At 56.6% G+C, this 17,325-nt stretch overlaps 2 protein-coding genes across 3 annotated transcripts; one reads left to right on the forward strand and one right to left on the reverse strand.

The window, feature by feature from the left end:
• Positions 1–82: 82 nt before the first annotated feature.
• ARL10 (ARF like GTPase 10) lies at positions 83–4,086 on the reverse strand. The gene is made up of 4 exons (XM_075900691.2): positions 3,822–4,086; positions 2,159–2,327; positions 1,645–1,820; positions 83–1,273 (listed from the first exon to the last, which is right to left on the reverse strand). The coding sequence occupies exons 1-4, from the start codon at positions 4,023–4,025 to the stop codon at positions 1,097–1,099; spliced, it is 726 nt and encodes a 241-aa protein (XP_075756806.2). The 5' UTR covers positions 4,026–4,086; the 3' UTR covers positions 83–1,096.
• A 97-nt stretch (positions 4,087–4,183) lies between these two features.
• Positions 4,184–17,063, forward strand: KIAA1191 (KIAA1191 ortholog). Of its 2 annotated transcripts, XM_075900682.2 has the most exons (8): positions 4,184–4,340; positions 5,026–5,106; positions 7,388–7,578; positions 9,635–9,761; positions 11,866–11,990; positions 13,493–13,599; positions 13,990–14,129; positions 14,793–17,063. In XM_075900682.2, exons 2-8 carry the CDS (start codon positions 5,079–5,081, stop codon positions 14,999–15,001), a joined length of 927 nt encoding a protein of 308 aa, XP_075756797.1. In that variant the 5' UTR covers positions 4,184–4,340; positions 5,026–5,078; the 3' UTR covers positions 15,002–17,063. The 2 variants fall into 2 exon arrangements, with proteins under 2 accessions (XP_075756797.1, XP_075756798.1); XM_075900683.2 differs by lacking the exon at positions 5,026–5,106 and having other exon boundaries at positions 4,209–4,340.
• Positions 17,064–17,325: the final 262 nt, after the last annotated feature.

Here is a 17,325-nt window from a genome sequence, read left to right on the forward strand (position 1 = left end):
CAGCAGGCCTGACCTGGTATCTGATCAGCTGCTGATGCTTCCTATGGGACAAGCGTCCTGAGTGGTTAATACCAGACTGGTAAACCATTCAATCACTGGTTTATTATCGCATGCTCCAAAGAGGCCTGGGGCGGTCCCTCTCCTCAGGCTCAGTAGCACCCGCCCCTCCTGTGGGTGCCTGTCACAGCCAGGGGAGTCACCTGCCTGCAAAGCCTTTTAGGGGACGTGAAGAGTCCCTGTGAGGGGGGAGGGAAAAGCTGTCCAAAGGGGCTCCCCCTCCCCATCCCTCCATGGGCTGAAGTTGCCCTGGCGATCCAGCTCCAAGGAGAGACAAGATGCCTCCTCCCCCAGGCAGTGCTGGCAGCAGAGGGGCTGTTCCCACCCTGGAACATGGGCTCCGTGTGGCCAGATTGGCTTGAGGGGCCTGTTCCCAGCAACAGCAAGGCGGCCAGTGGACTAAAGACTAATCGCTTATGCCCTGCTGAACTGGTTAGTCTTTGAAGTGCCGCTGGCCTCCTTGTCGGTACTGAAAGCGCCTGACGCCGGTTCCCAGCAGCCCTGCAAAGGGCGGCCGGTCGTGTCTGCACCGGCAAGCAGGCAGCAGCCCATTAACCCCAGGGAAGGAGCCCTTCACGCCAAGGACAGACAATTCCTGCCTAGAGCCTCGCTGCAGATGTCCCTATGGCTCCATCTCCTGCCCTCCCTGTGCCAGATGCAGAGAGTGGCCTGTCTGCAGGCCACGGGGCCAGCCCAGTGTCACAAGAGGCCACCAGCCACCGGCGCAGCTGCCTGTTTGGGCTGGGGCGCTGTAGGGCCTGGTGCATCCCGTGCCCCATGCTGGGTGCTGCCCACCTGCCCCTGCTGTTCTTCCATCTCCCTGAGGTCCGTGGCTGGGCCAGCCCTCTGGGTGCTGAGGGCAGCCTGCCTGAGCCCAAGGGGGTGCCACTTCACAGCATCTCCCGATAGGGGATGGAGGCAGAGCAGCTCTGGCCCGACAGCAGAAAGCCAGCCGTCTGCAGCCCAGCGCCTCTGGGCCAGGCAAACACGAGCGCAGCAGGGTCCGTCCAGCCGGCCCGTCTCGGGCGCGACGAGCACGTCAGAGCTGGGAGAGCAGTTCCACCAGCAGAGACTTGACGCGCCAGATCCCGGTGGCGGTGGCCAGCGCAGCGTGGGTGGCGCTCGTGGGCAGCAGGAAGAACTCCCTCTGACCGTTCAGCGTGTGCAGGGCCAGCTCCTGGTGCAGCTCGGCCACGCTCAGCGCGTCGCTCTTGTCCTAGGAGGAACCAGCACCGGCTGGGTTTGAACAGTGTCACCCCGCCCTGAGCCTACCTGCCAAGTCACTGTGGACCTTAACCCGGGCCACTCCCTTTCCACAGGCGGCCTGGCTCAGCTGGGGCCACGCACGCATGCAGCTGCTGGCATCTCCGGCACGGTCCTTGCAGCTCTCTCATGTCGCTTACCACTGCGTTTCTGCAAAGCTCAAGGTCTCACTCTCTGCTTCAACTAAACTCCGGTCTGGGCAGGTTCTTAGGCTGCTCGTCACCCCCCTCTTTGTGCCAAAGCAGCCCTGCCTTGGGGCTTTAAAAAGCCTTTGCAGCCGGAGCCTCACCGGGTCCCAGCAGGACCAGCTGCTGAGTTTCTCACCTGTTTATTGGCCAGGACGACCAAGGGCAAGCGCTGATCCTCAGCCAGCAGGCAGTGCAGCTCCTGGCAAGCGGTGGGGAGGCGTGGCCCATCCGCAGAGTCCACTACAAACACCAGCACGTGGGCCTGGCTCAGGTACTGGTTCCAGTAAAATCGCAGGTTCTGGCTGCCGCCGACTGACACACAAAGAGCCAGAAGTCAGGTCCTCAGCCAGCCCAGCAACAGGGACCGGAGGGGCTGGTGGTTCCCTCTGGGGCCCTGCATCCCAGGCTTAACCTGGGGAAGGGAGGGGGCCGTGGTGCTTCGTGAAATGGCAGCGGAAGGGACGGAACTCGCTCCTGCCACAGGGAGAAGTGGTGCCCAGGGGCCTCGGCACCCCCAGTCACACTAGGCAGCCCTCACACAATGGGCCTGAAGTGCGGGCAGATCATCCGCCGGCAGCCCGGCGCTGGCATTCTCTGGCCAACCCTGCGAGCAAGCTGACAAGTTCCCCACGGAGGCCAGGGCCACTTACGCTCCAGCAGGTCGATCTGGAAGCCGCCTGCGTCCAGCTGGACGGAGTTGAAGCCCTCGGTGGGCGCTGTGCGGTCCTTGGCGGCCTCGCTGGCCATGTAGTGGAGAACGCTGCTCTTGCCAGCCCCATCCAGGCCCAGCACCAGGACCTGCCGCATGGAGAAATCCAGCTGCAGGAGCACAAGGCGCTGGGATTAGTGGGAGCAGCGAAGGGCTGATGCAAGGGGCCTGGCAAGGAGATGGGCCTGTCTCCCACGAAGTCTGCAGGCCTGGGCCCAGCACAAGCAAAGCAAGTGAGCACGTGGTGCCCTGTGTTCCCTGCAGGAACTGCAGTTCACACCAAACCCCATCTCCCCATGCAGGGCCTGGGGTGCCCACTGGCCTGTTGGAGCCCTGCACGGTAGGACTCTTGGGCCATCTCAGGCTATGGCAGAGGCAGGACAAGCTGCTTGTACGCCCGTGGTCTAGCAAGGGGCTTCCTGGCACAGCCCCCTCACTGGAGGTGGATGGTGAAGGGGGATATCCTGCAATTTCAAACTCCCGTCTCCAGATTAGGTGCCGTCCTCTCCCTGCCCTGGTACGTGCATTGTGGGTTCACCCTGACCTGGCACAACCGGGGGTGCTCTGCTGTTTCCACAACGGCAAGGGCAGAGGGGGGCTGATGCCAATCTAGAACAACATCCAGGAAGTAGTCCCAGCCCTCCAGCAGGGGAGCTATCCCCAGCTGCTCTGAATGGCAGGGCCGGGACCAGGATGCGGCGCCATAGCAGGGACAAAAAAACAGGGTGGAAACAGAGATGACATGCAAAGGGCTGAGGGCGGGACTGCCACCTTCACACTGACTCACCTTAGGGCGCCACCCAGCCTGGTGGGATTGAGGAACGAATAAAAAATTGACCAATGTTCCCTCTAACTTTTCCCATCCACGTGCAGAATAAACTTTGTTGTGTGCACAAGGCATGGGCAGATGGGCACCACCAGTAGGAACACGTGCTGCTGGGCGCTCTGCCAATCAGCTGGGCAGCATGGGAATCTCTCCTGGGTGGCGGCCCAAGCGTGCAGCTGAGAAGGAATGCCGGGCAGGGCCCCTGTGCCATTCAGACAGAAACTGGCAGGGGCACCACTATGCTGCAGGCTTGCCCAGCCTCAGCCCTGCCGGGGGAAGGGAGCTACATGCAGCGCCCACTAGGCTCCATAAAGTGGCTCGTGGGGGCCCCCCATGCCGCAGTGCAACTGTTTGGGGGGCCCCATTGCTGGCTCATTGGGGGAGAAGGGAGGCCCCCCCCCCGGCCCTGGCACCCCAGCATCGCTCTGCCCCGGCAAGGAACGGGCGGAGGGGAGGGGGCTGTCTCCAGCCACGTGCGCGACCCCCGGGACCAGGCCCCCTACCTGCCCCCGGATCGGGCCCAGGCCCTACCTGCCCCCGGATCGGGCCCCGCCCCTACCTGCCCCGGATCGGGCCCCGCCCCTACCTGCCCCCGGATCGGGCCCAGGCCCCCTACCTGCCCCCGGATCGGGCCCCGCCCCTACCTCCCCCGGATCGGGCCCAGGCCCCTACCTGCCCCCGGATCGGGCCCCGCCCCTACCTGCCCCGGATCGGGCCCCGCCCCTACCTGCCCCCCGGATCGGGCCCCGCCCCTACCTGCCCCGGATCGGGCCCCTACCTGCCCCGCGGGCGGGTCCCAGCGCGCCCCCCAGCGGCCGGCGCTCGGGCTGCAGGCTCTCCAGGCGACGAGGAGCAGCGAGCCCAGCGCGGCCACGGCGGCGCCCAGCGCCAGGCTCAGGCGGCCCAGCGCGCCGGGGGGGGCCATGGCGCTCGGCTCCCGGGAGTGCGGCGCCGCGACCGGCTGGGGGGGGGGCGTTGCCATGGCTCCCGCGCCGTGGCGTGAGTGGGTGTGTGCGGGGCGGGGGGTCACGTGGGGTGGGGTGAGCGTCGCTCCGCCCGCCTCAGCCAGCGGGGCCGGCCTCGGGACTCGCTGCGCATGCTCTCCGGCCACGGCGCGGCGGACTACACTTCCCGGCGTGCCCTGCGTCACCACGTATCGCGAGATCTGCCCAGCCGCTGTCGTTGCTAAGGCCGGGCCGAGGGGACTGGGCCGGGCCCGCGTCATGGCGCCTGCGAGCGGCCCGGACTCGAGCCCCGTCGCGGGCGGCCCCCTCCGGCCTGCTAGCGGCGGAGCCAGGTACGGGCCGCAGGGGAGAGAGGGGGTCGGTTGGGGCCGGGCCGGGCTGGGGAGAGGAGGAGGGGGGCTCCCGGCGGGGGCCGGTGTGGGGGGGGGTTCCCGGCGGGGGGGCGGTGTGGGGGGTGTTCGCGGCGGGGGAGGGGCTCCCGGCGGTGTGGGGGGGCTCCCGGCGGGGGGGGCCGGTGTGGGGGAGCTCCCGGCGGGGGGGGGGCGGTGTGGGGCGGGGGTTCCCGGCGGGGGAGGGGCCGGGGGGGGGGCTCCCGGCGGGGGGGGCCGGTGTGGGGGAGCTCCCGGCGGGGGGGGGGCCGGGGCGGGGGGGCTCCCGGTGGCGCGCGCAGAACGGGGCCGCGGCTCGCGCTGGCCTTGGGGAGGCTCCCGGGGCGCCGCTGGCTCCCGCCTCTGGGCGATGCGCCCCGGGGCCCTGCGCGGCTGCGGCGAGACGCTGCCCGGGCCTGGGGGCTCCCGTGGCTTCGAAGGGGGGAGGGCTGCAGGCGCAGTGCTGGGCACGAGTCTCACCGGGGGGGCCACCTTGCAGCTGTCTAGGCGGATCATTTGCCGCCCTGCCCGCTACACAGGCGCGTGGAGCTCCTGCTCCCGAAGGCTGGCTCGGCTCATGGACCCAAGGTCTTTATTTACTGTAGCCTTAGTGCCTCTTGCAGATAAAACACATTCTCTGTTTTATCAGGTAACGGGAATCAGGTCTGGATTTCCAGATAGCGAAACATCTGGATTCCAATCATGGCTTCAAGGCAACCAGATATTCCTGGTAAAACTAATTCTTTCCAGTAAATATTAGTCTAATCCCGTCTGTGACTGTAAATTGTAGGAAGACATGGTTTTATTTGGGCCCTGAAGTCTGGATTAGGGATGTTACATATGGGTTATTTGAGTAGTTGAATAATCTCATGAATTCTTATCGGTTAGTCGACTATTCTATAGTTCCTGGGTGCGGGGCTGGCAGCCAGTGTGCTCTGGCCATACCCCAAGGAGTCCCCTGCCACTCTGTGCAGGGTGGCTGGTAGGAGCTGGTCTGTGAGGAGAACCAGTTTTAAAACCAGCTCCCTTCATGGTTCTGCTGCCTGTTGCCCGGTGCTGCTGCCTCTGATACAGAGGCAGCAGCACAGGATGGCAGCAGCCCCTGTTCAAGGGAGGGCAGGGGAGGGAAATGCGTGTAGTCTTGTAGCATTAACCTATAAGATTTTGCTTATCAGTTAATCGGTTACACTATTACATCCCTAGTCTGGATCAGGGCTATAGCCTTGTTAGGGCTTTTGGTATGCAATTGAGGCTACTGTGGCAGCTTTTAATAGTGCTATTGTATCCATACCTGTCAGTGAATAATTTGTTGTATCACGCTCCCGCTATGCTGAGTGCAGTACAAATATATTGCAACGCAAAGACTGTATCCTGAAGACCTTAGAATCTAACCCAGTGGGCGCTTGAGACTGTCACATGGTCGCAGCTGTGGGTTCAGAACCATCGATTGAACATGTTCTTGTTAGTGGTTGCCTCAGTCATTACACTACTGATAGTCACATGACTGCTTTTGTCAAGTAGGCTGCTGTTAATTTGACAAGGCAATTAGCAGAATCTAGAAAATTGGCCAGACTCCATTTTTCATACCTTCTTCAGAATAGCAGAAGTGGGAGGTGTTCAGAAGTGTGGCTCTCCACAGCATGTGTCTTTTGGGCTTTCCAAGCTGGGGCACCTGGGTCTGAGGCAGCCTCCTTCTCACCCCACAGCTGATTGGACTTGTATCTAGTGCTTTCCCTAGACCATGCTAGCAGCCCTATCCCTTAAAGCTGTCCAGAGACTGAAGTTTGTGTTCTGCCCTCTCCCCATCACTGTTTAACTAGGGAAAACTTGTGATTAGATTTGTTGAGACTTGACAAAGTTTTGCATGTTTCTCTTCACCCAAGGGTCTGAAAATAGCTGCTTGATTGTTAGGCACTAAATTATAGGAATACCTGATCTCATAAATAGATCTTGTAAGAATGCATGCTAGTAGCAGGCAATGTTTTGGTAGAACAAGCTTCCAAATATGTAAATGAAATCAGAACCTATATTTCCGTAGTGCTTTTGCATTGTACAGATAAACTCCCAACTGTGGAATCATGTCAGAACTATGGCTAAAGCAGCCATATACTGTATAAGGTTAAGGTTAATAGCACTGCTTTTTCTCCCAAAGCAGGCTTAGTGCTCCTGTTCAGTGCAGCCTTACCACATAGATTTTATTTAGTTGTTGGTGAACTTGGTGTTTTAGCCCACAATATGTGCAGTTGCATAATAGATTGCTACTCAGGGTGTGTTTCGTGAAGTACTGCTTTTAACTGTGACAGATTTGAAGCAGTAGTTATAGGATAACTTGTTTGTGATTCACTTGTCCCATCTAATCTGATAGTTTGGAGTGAGGCTAGCAAAACATTTAAAAAAAAAAAAAAAAAAAAAAGCTCCTAGAATTTTGCATGTAGAAACCTGTTCTTTCAAAACAGTTAAACTGGTACGAAGGGTGAACTTCTTTAGCAACCACATCAAAATATCCCCACGGTAACTGCCTGTAGAAAGGCCCAGACTTTACTGGTCCTTTAGGAAGCTGCTTAAGGCCTTGTCTCCAATAACCTCTGCTGTCAACCTAATCTATGTCGCTTCAGCTACTCAAATAGCATAGCTGAAGTCAATGTACTTACTGTGGCATCTTGCATGTGGCAAGGTTGATGCCCGATACACTTCTCATCCTGGTGGCGTACCAGCATCGACAGGAGAGCACATGGAGATTGATTTATCGCATCTAAGCGGATGTGCTAAATCGACGGCTGGTGGATCGATTGCTGTAGCATCAGTCCCCGGCATAATGGAGACAAGCCCTGAGATAAGCTTCATAGCACTTGCTTCCTTATGGAATTACCTGTCTCATTTTGAAAGTAGGCTTTAGTGGCGTGATCTGTACTATGTCCCTGAAGCAACTAGAACAAGAATTGGTGCTCTTAATTAGTACAGAGATAATCCAGTTTGGGTCCCACTGTGAAAGCTGCCATCTTTGTTCTTAGCTATTGAGCATGGCTCTGGAGGGCTTCTAGGAAAGATGTCCCTGCCAATTGGAATGCATCGTCGGGCATTCAGCTATGATGATGCCCTGGAGGATACAGCGCCGATGACCCCTCCCCCTTCAGATATGCACTCCAATGTCCTGTGGAAACAGCCAGTCATCCCAGAGCGCAAGTACCAGGAACTTTCAAAGGTAGGCACTCTAGAATGGGGGAGGAGATGTCTGATGGATTCTAATGGGATGAAAACCAGCAACTTTTCTGGACTCAGCAAGTGACTAGTACTTTAAGGTGTCCTGCAGAGGCAGATGAAAACGGAGAGTGTTCTCATCAAGGACAATTTCCTGATTGACTTAAACGTTAGGAATGTATCTCCTGAGTCTGCCTGGAGGAGTAGCAAGTGGAAGCCAAACAACTGAGGCTTTTAGTGAGAGAGCTACACCGAATCTTGGCCAACACTGACTTAGCACTAAGGACTAACCCAGACCTCCACCCTCAAACTACCAATTGTGAAAAGCCTACCCCTTAAACTTCTAAGACCAAAGCCAGACATTCCTGCTGCCCCCTCCCCTTTCCTTTGGGCAGGAGTGAAAGAACTTTCCAGGGGTTCTTTCACCATAAAGAAACAGGAATAACTCCGGTTGTTTAATTGTTCAGTTAAACATTTTTCAAGGTACCTTTGAAGAGTACGCGTATGTCCTTTGTGATTTTGTCACTTAAACGCAGTGTCTGGTGAGCATAGAGTGCTCCGAGGGCAGGTTAGTTCAACTAAAGCAAGTCCCCCCTCTACTGAGCCATGTGCCCATGCAGTCTTTTGGACTGTGTCCACTCCAACTGGTTTTTATTCTACCACTAGAACGTCTTGTGGCGCTGAGCCTTAGATTGGAGCATGGTCAAAGAGCCAGTGCCCAGCTGTGAGAAGAGGAGTAACTCTTGCAACTAGAGCAGCGCTTTGAAAGGGGCGCTCGCTTCCGAGTCCAGCAGGCAATCCCCAGAGTCTAGTTAAGAGTGGCAAACCTTTGGGTATGAGCTACTTGACTGAGCTTAGAATGGCTTTACACCAATATGAAGTACTGGGGTGGGCAGTAACTTTTGATGGCCACTCTAAGAATTTGGTAAGTGCTCGAGGGCCGCACTCTTCCACGATATTACTAGAGGAGGTACAAGGTCTGGGAGGGAGGATGGGTGATCGGAGGGTTGTGACCGGGGGTGCAGAGGCCAGGAGGGGATGTGGATATGGGCGCAGGAGAGGATTCTGATCTGGAGGAGGGATGTAGAAGGGGGTGCAGGGTCTGGGAGGGAGTATGGGGGCGGGGATGGGATGCAGGGGGCTTGGAGTTGTGACATGGGGTAAGGGTGCAGGAGGGGAAGCAGAAGGCTGGGGTGGAGAAAGGGGAGGGTGGGGTGCCAGGTTCAGGTGGGAGACGACTCCCTGCCTTCTATGCCCCGCCCACTACTCCAGGTAGCTGGCTGCAGAGGCCATGTGCTTTGTGCACTGTGAGCCTAGGGGCAGGGGAGCATCATGCACTACCTGTGCTGCAAACACAGCCCTGGCAGCTCCCATTGGTTGACGTCCGTGTGGTTGTGCGAGAATTGCTGGGGTTGGGGTGCACAAAGCCTGCCCACCCCAGGGGCTCAAGGTGCCCAGAGCACAGGGCCCCAACAGCTGGCTGCATCGAGCTGTGTGCGTGGGTGTAGAAAGCAGGAAGTTTGCCTGAGGTTCCTGTTGGCAGTGGGCCGGATTTGGGCCACATTTTGCCCACCCCTGGCCTAGACTAACACCGTTACGCTTGGAGTGCCCTGGCTTATATGTGGGTCTACTCTCTCTAACCAGGATGCTGGCTAGCAACTGTAGTGCCAGCTACCAGAGCGTCTTCTCTTGTGGGGAAAGACCTGCTGTGTTTTGGGCCGATTGGGCTGAGTGGAAGGAGAAAGGGGCTGGTTCTAATCTCCTTCCCTAGTGACCTTTGCCACTCAGACTAACACCCTGCTGGCTGAGCCCAGCGCTTTCCAAATCCATGTGAGAACGAGTTCTGTCAGTGGAGAACAGGAGCATCCTGTCCTGGAAGGACTCAAACGTCCATTTGCTTAGGGACATGGCGATACCGCTGTGACTCTGCGACACAAGTTGACTTTTGCTTCACCGGGTGTGTGAAGTCTCTTGTGATGAGACTTCAGGGAAGGTGTGTGATGTTCACACGGTAACTTTCTCCCCTCTGTCTTCAACTCTACCCCACTTCCCCTGCACAGGTTGAGGAAGGGGAGGCTAGCGTGTATCCATCTGTCATAACCCCCTCATCTTCCACTGAAAGTGTGAACAAGGTCCCAGTGGTGAAGGCCAAGGCCACCCATATCATCATGAATTCGCTCATTACAAGTAAGGACTCTGTCTTTGTCATAGGCTGCTTAATAGTGCCAGGAATGGGGTGTGTGCCGAGATCACGTCCAAAGCTCTGTTGTCCATGCAACCAGACTTCCTAGCCTGCTCTTTCAGCTACCTAACTATGGAACGTGTGTAGGAAAAAGCAGGGGCTCGCAAGCTTTGCAGATTCACTAATGGAACTGTGCAGGAAACTCTGCCTTCAATCGAGTGCTGGATGACTACATCTGAACTCTGCAAGCGTTTTCTCCCTTGGAACGGAGTTGGTGAGAGGCTGGGCAGAAATTGGCGTCTATGATTCATGTCTGCTGCAGCGACTTATTAATAGTCTTATTTTTGTTACAAGAATAATGAGAGCAGGTGCTGCCAGCTGTTACTTGTTTGCTTATTCGCTGTTCTGTTTAACTAGTAAGCATGATTTCCAATTGGAGCAGAGCAAAGGGAAGATTGACCCATCAGGCTGATACAGAGTGCTTAAGTGTCACTCCCTGGCACTCGTGTGTTCCTCGTCAGCAGTCTAGCCGGGGTGGTAACAGGGACGCTTTACAATGTGATTGGATTTGCAGTGCTGCAAGATCTGCTCACTCCTTAGGGTAGATGCTAACCACTAGGGCGTAACTTGGTCCCCAGTTCTTACTTTGTTGCTGCCTGACTATCTAAAGCTCAGACCTTAATATTCAGGCAATAATTCCAGCCCAGTTGGGTTCTTAGCTCCATGTCCGGGAAGCTCACAAAGATGGTTCCCTACAGCATGCTAAGCCATAAGTCCCCTGGAGAGCTGCCCTGCACTGGAAACGTTCTCTTGGTGTAAAGAGCACTAATCCAAGCAATCCTGGACCTAGCTTTTCCCCAGCTTACAGAAACTGTTTTCAAGCCCATTGGCGTGTCCATGTCATTGCTTCGTAATAGACCCACGAGCTCCCGAATTTCTTGGACATTGAGATTCCATAGCCAGTCCACTAATGAAAAGCCCTGGCAGGAGCGTACAACCCCCTGCTGGTAACACAATGGAAGGGAGCAGCATTAAGGACAGTCTCTCGCTGTAATAGCGAAAATCAGAGACCTTAAGTTTGAGATGCTGATGCTTCCAGCTCTGTCCCTGAACGAGGCAGGTTTTGCATCACTCTAGACCAGTGTTTCTCAACCTTTATTTACAAAAAAAGTACCCCTTAAAAAAATAAAAATAAGTACCCCCAGGACCTACAGTTTTCAGACACACACACACTTTTTTTTTCTGCCATTGCAACACATTTGTTTAACTAACTTAATCGTAGCTGGGCGGGCTGTGACATTTTTGGGTGTAAAACGTACACCAGTAATACAGTGCTGTAAAACTTCAATTCGGTTTTCTCCAAATTTCAGTTGTTGACGTACCCCCCAGATTTATTTCGAGTACCCCTATGGGTACTTGTGCCAGTGGTTGTGAAACACTGCTCTAGACTTTACCAGGAGTTCTACATAAGAATTAAGTATCAGAGGGGTCGCCGTGTTAGTCTGAATCTGCAAAAGCAGCGAGGAGTCCTATGGCACCTTATAGACTAACCGAAGTGCTGGAGCACAAGCTTTTGTGGGCAAAGACCCACTTCGTCAAATGCATGTGATCTGATGAAGTGGGTCTTTGCTCCAACACTTCGTTTAGACTGTTAGGTGCCACAGGACTCCTCGCCGCTTTTACGTAAGAATGAAAACCTTCAAAAGCAGCTACCAATTGTGACACGTTTGAGAGGCTGCTGCTCTAGCCGTTCACCACACCCGAGTCTGGTGGAAAGCGCTGGCCATCCCTTGCGTGTTGGAGCTTGGCCAGATTCTGATGATTGAGTGGTTATTTTAACTGCCTGGCGCCTTAGAAACATTCTAATTCAGGAGCAACACGAGCTTCCCCCTCTGGCCGAGATGGGCATGTGAGCGCCGCCTTCCTGCGCAGTTCCAAGCTGGTCAGTTTCCTTAGAGCCCCTGAGTCCCGGGCCTTTCTGAGCTGTCTGTCACGTTCTGTCTGGGCTGACTCCCCATGCTGCAAACCCCTGGAGAAGGGACGCCCTGTTTCTCGTGCTGCCTGCGTTTTCCCTTTGCTTGTATGAATGTGTCATCTCGTCCATTCTAGAGCAGACTCAGGAGAGCATTCAGCGCTTTGAACGGCAGGCAGGGCTGAGGGATGCTGGCTACACTCCCCACAAGGGCCTCACCGCGGAGGAGACAAAGTACCACCGTGTGGCTGAGGCACTCCATGTAAGACCCTCGTCTTGTACTCTGCTTTGGTTTCCTTGTGGCTCGTGTGCTGCTTTACCTCGGCTTCTCGGGCACTTGACTGGCCCTTGAGCAGCCAGGGTTCATGGAACTGGTTTGGGGATTACTCCTCCTGTTTGTAGCTCTCGGCAGAACTCGGCTGGTAACAGTGCCAGTGTAAATAGCCTGTTGTGCCTTTGTTTCATAGTCCTGCACCTCACTAGCTGTGCTGTGACTAGGATCACTCTGTGCTTCCCCGAAATGTAACACTCAGATTCTAGTAGGCGAGTCTTCGGCATGTAACTTTCAGTCTTTCAGTATTGCTGGAAACAGTCAGCCACCGTCAGTGGGGGCGGGATCCACCCTGAAGATAATTACCCTTTAAATTGTGAATCTGGCCCGTGGACCTGTCTGAGGCTGGACGTGCCATCCTGTCGTGGCCCAGCATGCGTTGCAAAGGGTGTTAATAGTTCTTAAAATACACAAATAAAGCATCTGGCCTTCCTGAATAACTGTTCTGCCTCCAGCCTTTGTACAGATTTTTCATTGCTGCTGCTCTCTGGGGCATGTAAGAGGCCAGTAACTCAGGGCCACGCTCACTCTGCGGTAATGCAGCTGCCCTAACCACTCGGCGTGCTTGCGTCCCGTCCCCTCCAGGAAAGAAGCCAGTGGGCTCCTCTCCCCTAAGCAGCTGGCTCCCTGCATGTACCAGCTTCTGTATCGGCAGGAGCCAGTGCTCTCAGGGAGCTGGCATGAGGGCTGGCTCTCTGTGAGCACTGGCTCCCGCCTGCCCCCCGTGTGTAAACGTGTAACCGCTGAGAAATTCCGAGGTTACATGTTCACAAAACTAGATGTTTGCCAACATCCCTACTCTGCGGTGCTCATAAGAGTAAAGCAGCAGCGGTGTGTCTGTGGCATGCAAGCTGTCACTGAAGCAGATGAGGGAGAAGTTCCCGAGTCCCTCTTCAGACCATGACTCCCATTGACGTTAGCATTGTGCCATCAGGAAGGGTTTGAAATGACCGGGTTGGCGTGGAGTAGGTCCCTGTCCGATGTCCTGTTTGCAGAGGCAGGAAAGCCTTGAGAGCCCTGATGCTGGGCATGGCTTCCAAATAGTACAGCGGTGCTCCCTTGCGAGGCAGTCGCTAGACAGCTGAGTTAGAAGCAAGAGGCCGGTGGGCCACGTGGCACCTAGCCAGGGCAGTGCTATTGACGAGTACAGCAAGGAGCCAGATAAACTCGCTTCCCTGCAGTGGGGATCCTACTGAGACCCTGGCAGAGGGCGGTGTGGCTCTAACGAGAGCGCGGCGTGAACTGCTCCCTTAGGCCGGAGTAACTCGACCTTCTTCCTGAAATGCTCTGGGAGCTACACGCCGTCTGAGACGTGGCGCCCTACGTGTGATGAACAGGCACCCGGCACGCAGCCCTTGTGACACACAGCTGCAGCCCACTCGCTTACTCCCAGTGCTCATGCTGCTTTTGTTTTCCTCTTGCCCTTCTAACAGAAGTTAAAGATGCAAAGTGGCGAGATGGCCAGAGAAGACAAACCGGCGTCTTCCACTCAGTCCACTCCAAGCAGCACCCCTCACTCCTCTCCCAAACAGAAACACAGGTACAGTCCCACGCAGGACAGCCCTATGCCTCCCGGGGGACCTGGCTTCCTTCAGGCCCTAGAGCCAGAGGTGCAACAGCCTCCCTGCCCAGTACCCGAGAGCTCGGCGGTCTACTGGTGGGTGGGGTTCAGCGCCTCCCAGGGGTTTCTGTAGGAGTCAGCATTGGCTGTTCAGAGGGACTAGAGTCCTGTGAGAGCTCCTAGAACTCTGTGGGGTGCACGTTCTCGCTTCTGGGATCGGGTGGCGGATGAAGCGACGTGGCCTTAGAGCAAAAGGCCGATTACTGCTTGTTTGGGACTGGCTGCTTCTGGTGGGCCCATGGGGGCACAGACGAAACTGTCACTTCTCCCTTCCGTTGGTAATGCTCCAACATGATTCTTCTCTTCCAGGGGCTGGTTTAGTCAGGGATCCTCCACTTCTATCACTGGCCCAGACCTGGACTCCGATGGGGGGGACAGAGACAGAATAGCCTCTGAAAAATGGAGCCTGTTTGGACCCAAAGCTGTCCAGAAATCTGCGAATGACCCAGGTACGTGCCTGCTGGAGGAGGAGACGCCTTCTCAAAAGCTGGCCGAGGCAGCGGGAGGGGCTGACTTGGGAGGGTGCACCCAGTCTAAGTGGTCAGTGAGAGGCAGCACACAGTGGCCACAAGTAGATTTCACAGGAACTTGGCCGTGTTGTTCCAGCCGCTGTTTGTAGCGGCCTCTTGTGGTGCCCAGGCTTTTCTCCGTGTCGAACTAGAGCATCTTGTGGCCTGCTGGTGGAGACAGAACACCGGCACTGCCACTGGTCTCTTTGGTAACAGGAGTGACACTTCCCAGCCTTCGTGTGGAAGTAGCCTGCCAAACATATGGCCTCTCGCCTGTCAGTGGCTAGCTCTGCACCGATCCCGTCTCGGTCGCTTGCATAACAGGGAGAGCCGTGTCCGGCTGCCTGCCTGCCTGTGCTGCTTTCCCAGCTTGGAGCTCTTCTGCAGGGGTCTGTGGGGCCAGGCACTGCAGGCCACTAGCAACCCCCGGGGCGCTGCGGGGAGAACTGCGTGAGATCTGTGTGCCTTTGCACATGTCAAGGCAAGCGTTCAGCCCTTCAGCTCGAAGAGCAGCTTCCTTATGGTGCAGGCCTTGCTAGTGTGCCTGCTCTGCAAACTGGGTACCGGACTCCCTCCTTATGTGCTGTCAACATTTTCCCTTAGGGGCCTTTACCATCCAGCCCTACAAGGGTGCCCAGAAGCCATCCCCAATGGAGCTGATCCGTGCCCAGGCCACCAGGATGGCAGAGGACCCAGCCACGTTCAGACCGCCCAGGATGGACATTCCCGCTATGGAGGGGAAGAAGCAGTCGGCACGGTCCCATAACCTCCAACCCCGGGACCTAAACGTGCTCACTCCCACGGGCTTCTAGGAAGATGCTGCGTCCGAGGCCGGCTGGCCTTGGTGTATTCGGAATGGAGTAAAGGGTGCTTCGGGTCACGTCCCCATCCCTGTCTCTGCAGTCACCTGGGAAAGGCTTTCTCACGCCAGAGCACCGAGGAGCTAGAAAGAAGTCTGGAAAACAGCCATCGCTGCTTCTGCAGCAAAGCCTGAACCGCCCGCTTTTTATAGAAAGCTCCCGGAATAGCACCACGTCCATCCTCCTGGATCAGCAGTAGTCCTGCTCCACTGGGAGTGCGCACCCCTCTAGCACCCGAAAGCCCTGCCTAGTGGGGAGACCTCTTCCCGGGCAGCTGGCTGTCCTGCCCACCTGCGTCCCAGGCTTTCTGCTCAGTGCCCGGCCAAGGGACCAGGACACCATGCTGATGTCTGTCCTGGAGAGAGAAGCAGAGACCAAAGCCCTCCAGCCAAGCCTGTCAGACACTGGAGCCTTCACTGACGTTCTCGCGAGACTGCTTTGAATAACCATCTAGCTCCCTGGCTCTGCACTGTCAGCTCCTAGTAGTTCACATGTGGTGTGTGGTCTGGGGGCAGTGGCTGCTCTACACATCAGTCCTTAGTGTTAAATCCTGTATGGGCGGGACCTTCCCTTCTCCTGCCAACGGGTTTCATTTCCTGCTGAGCCCAGCGGTGGAGAGGAGGGGCACTAGTGTAGCTTGGGCTAACCCCTTTCTTCTCTTCTCTTCTCTCATCTTGGCATGGCGACACCCTTCTGCTGCCTTCACCAGGGAGCTGAGTGGAAGTGCAGGTGTGGGGGGAGGTAGCCATTAGAGAAAGCTAGAACTAGATGTGACCGGTCCCTCGTGTAGGGCGTAGAGGGAACCAAAGGGAGAACTGAGTCGTACATTCCTTCTGTGCTCTCATAAGGCTTAATGTCTCCTAGCCTAGACTTATACATTGCCATGGAGAACAGGACTTCCCTTTCCTCAGTGGTCACTGGCCAGCCAGATGGCAGGGCGGCAGCCCGTGGGAATAGTCTCTCGGTCCCTGCAGCGGCTAGGTGATGTGCCCCTTTGCAGAAGCCTGGCTTGCAGCACCGCTTCCTTGCTAAGGCCAGCCCCCGTCCCACGTGTGGCATGGCTAGCACCACGGCCTCCCACCCCAGCAATGGATTGGCAGCGGGACTGCTCAGTGGCCATCGGACTTCACTTTATTTATTTGTGCGGTTTTGTGCTCCCGTCTTTGCTTTCCGACAAGCCTGACTGTTTGGTCCAAGAGAATAAAAGCCCCCGTGGATGGGAACGTGTGGTGGGTTCTGCAGCAGCACAGCTGGGGAAGTGCCCGAAGGGGACAGAGCTGAACCTGAGCTCCACAGGCCTCTTGGCGCCCGTGGCCTGCGAGCACGCATTCGCTCATAGCAGGGCTTGGCCTTGCATGCCCCGCCCGGCGCGCTGCACAGGGAGAGCGGCACTCGGGCTAGCTGCCAGGGTGGCTGTGCGGCAGCAGATTGAACGACCAGATGTGTCCATTCTGCTAGAGTTCAGGGGAAAGTTGGGGGGGGTTTGCTCCCTCGCTGCACTGAGATGTGCAGCTGCCAGGTGAGACATGACATGCAGAATAACGTGGCCCTCACAGCTCCTGGGCCCTACTGGGAAATACACTAGAGCAGGGGGGGAACCTATGACCTGGGGCCAGATGCAGCCCTAGCTTGTTTGGCTTTGCTTGTCACTCGTGTGTGGCCCCCGACTGATTTCTCTGTGGGCCAGTGACTGCAGATGCAGAATGCCCTGTGCTAGATGGGAACGCAGCTTGTGGGGCAGCAGGGAGGGGTACGCTAGGGGCCTCATGCTCTGCTGTAGCTTTGACTGGGTGCTTTTTCTGCTCCGAAGGAATGGCAGGGCTGGAGTGTGGGCCCTGTCCTGCCCGGCAGGGGGAGCTGGCTGCGTGCAGAGCCCCCTTAGTGCTGCACTTCTCCAGCACGTAACTGAAGTGCTAGAACTAGATGAACTCAGCCCGGCTTCCAGCAGAGCCTTTGCCATAGCTCACTCCCCCTGCGCAGGTGAACTCTGCTCCCAGTAGCATGGCTGCTGGATTCCCAAGCCAGCTTTGGGAGCAGAGAAAGTGGTTTCTTCCTGCTGTGTCATGCTCAAAGAGATCATAGAGCTGGAAGAGACCTCAGAAAGCCATCAAGTCCAGCCCCCTGCCCAAGGCAGGACCAATCCCAATTAAATCAACCCAGCCAGAGTTTTGTCAAGCTGAGGCTTAAACCCCTCTAGGGATGGAAACTCCACCACTTCCCTAGGGAACCCAGCCCAGTGCTTCCCCACCCTCCTAGTGAAATAGTTTTTCCTAATA

The sequence above is a fragment of the Pelodiscus sinensis genome, chromosome 16, assembly GCF_052426305.1.
Source record: "Pelodiscus sinensis isolate ZL-2025 chromosome 16, ASM5242630v1, whole genome shotgun sequence".
NCBI lineage: Eukaryota > Metazoa > Chordata > Testudines > Trionychidae > Pelodiscus > Pelodiscus sinensis.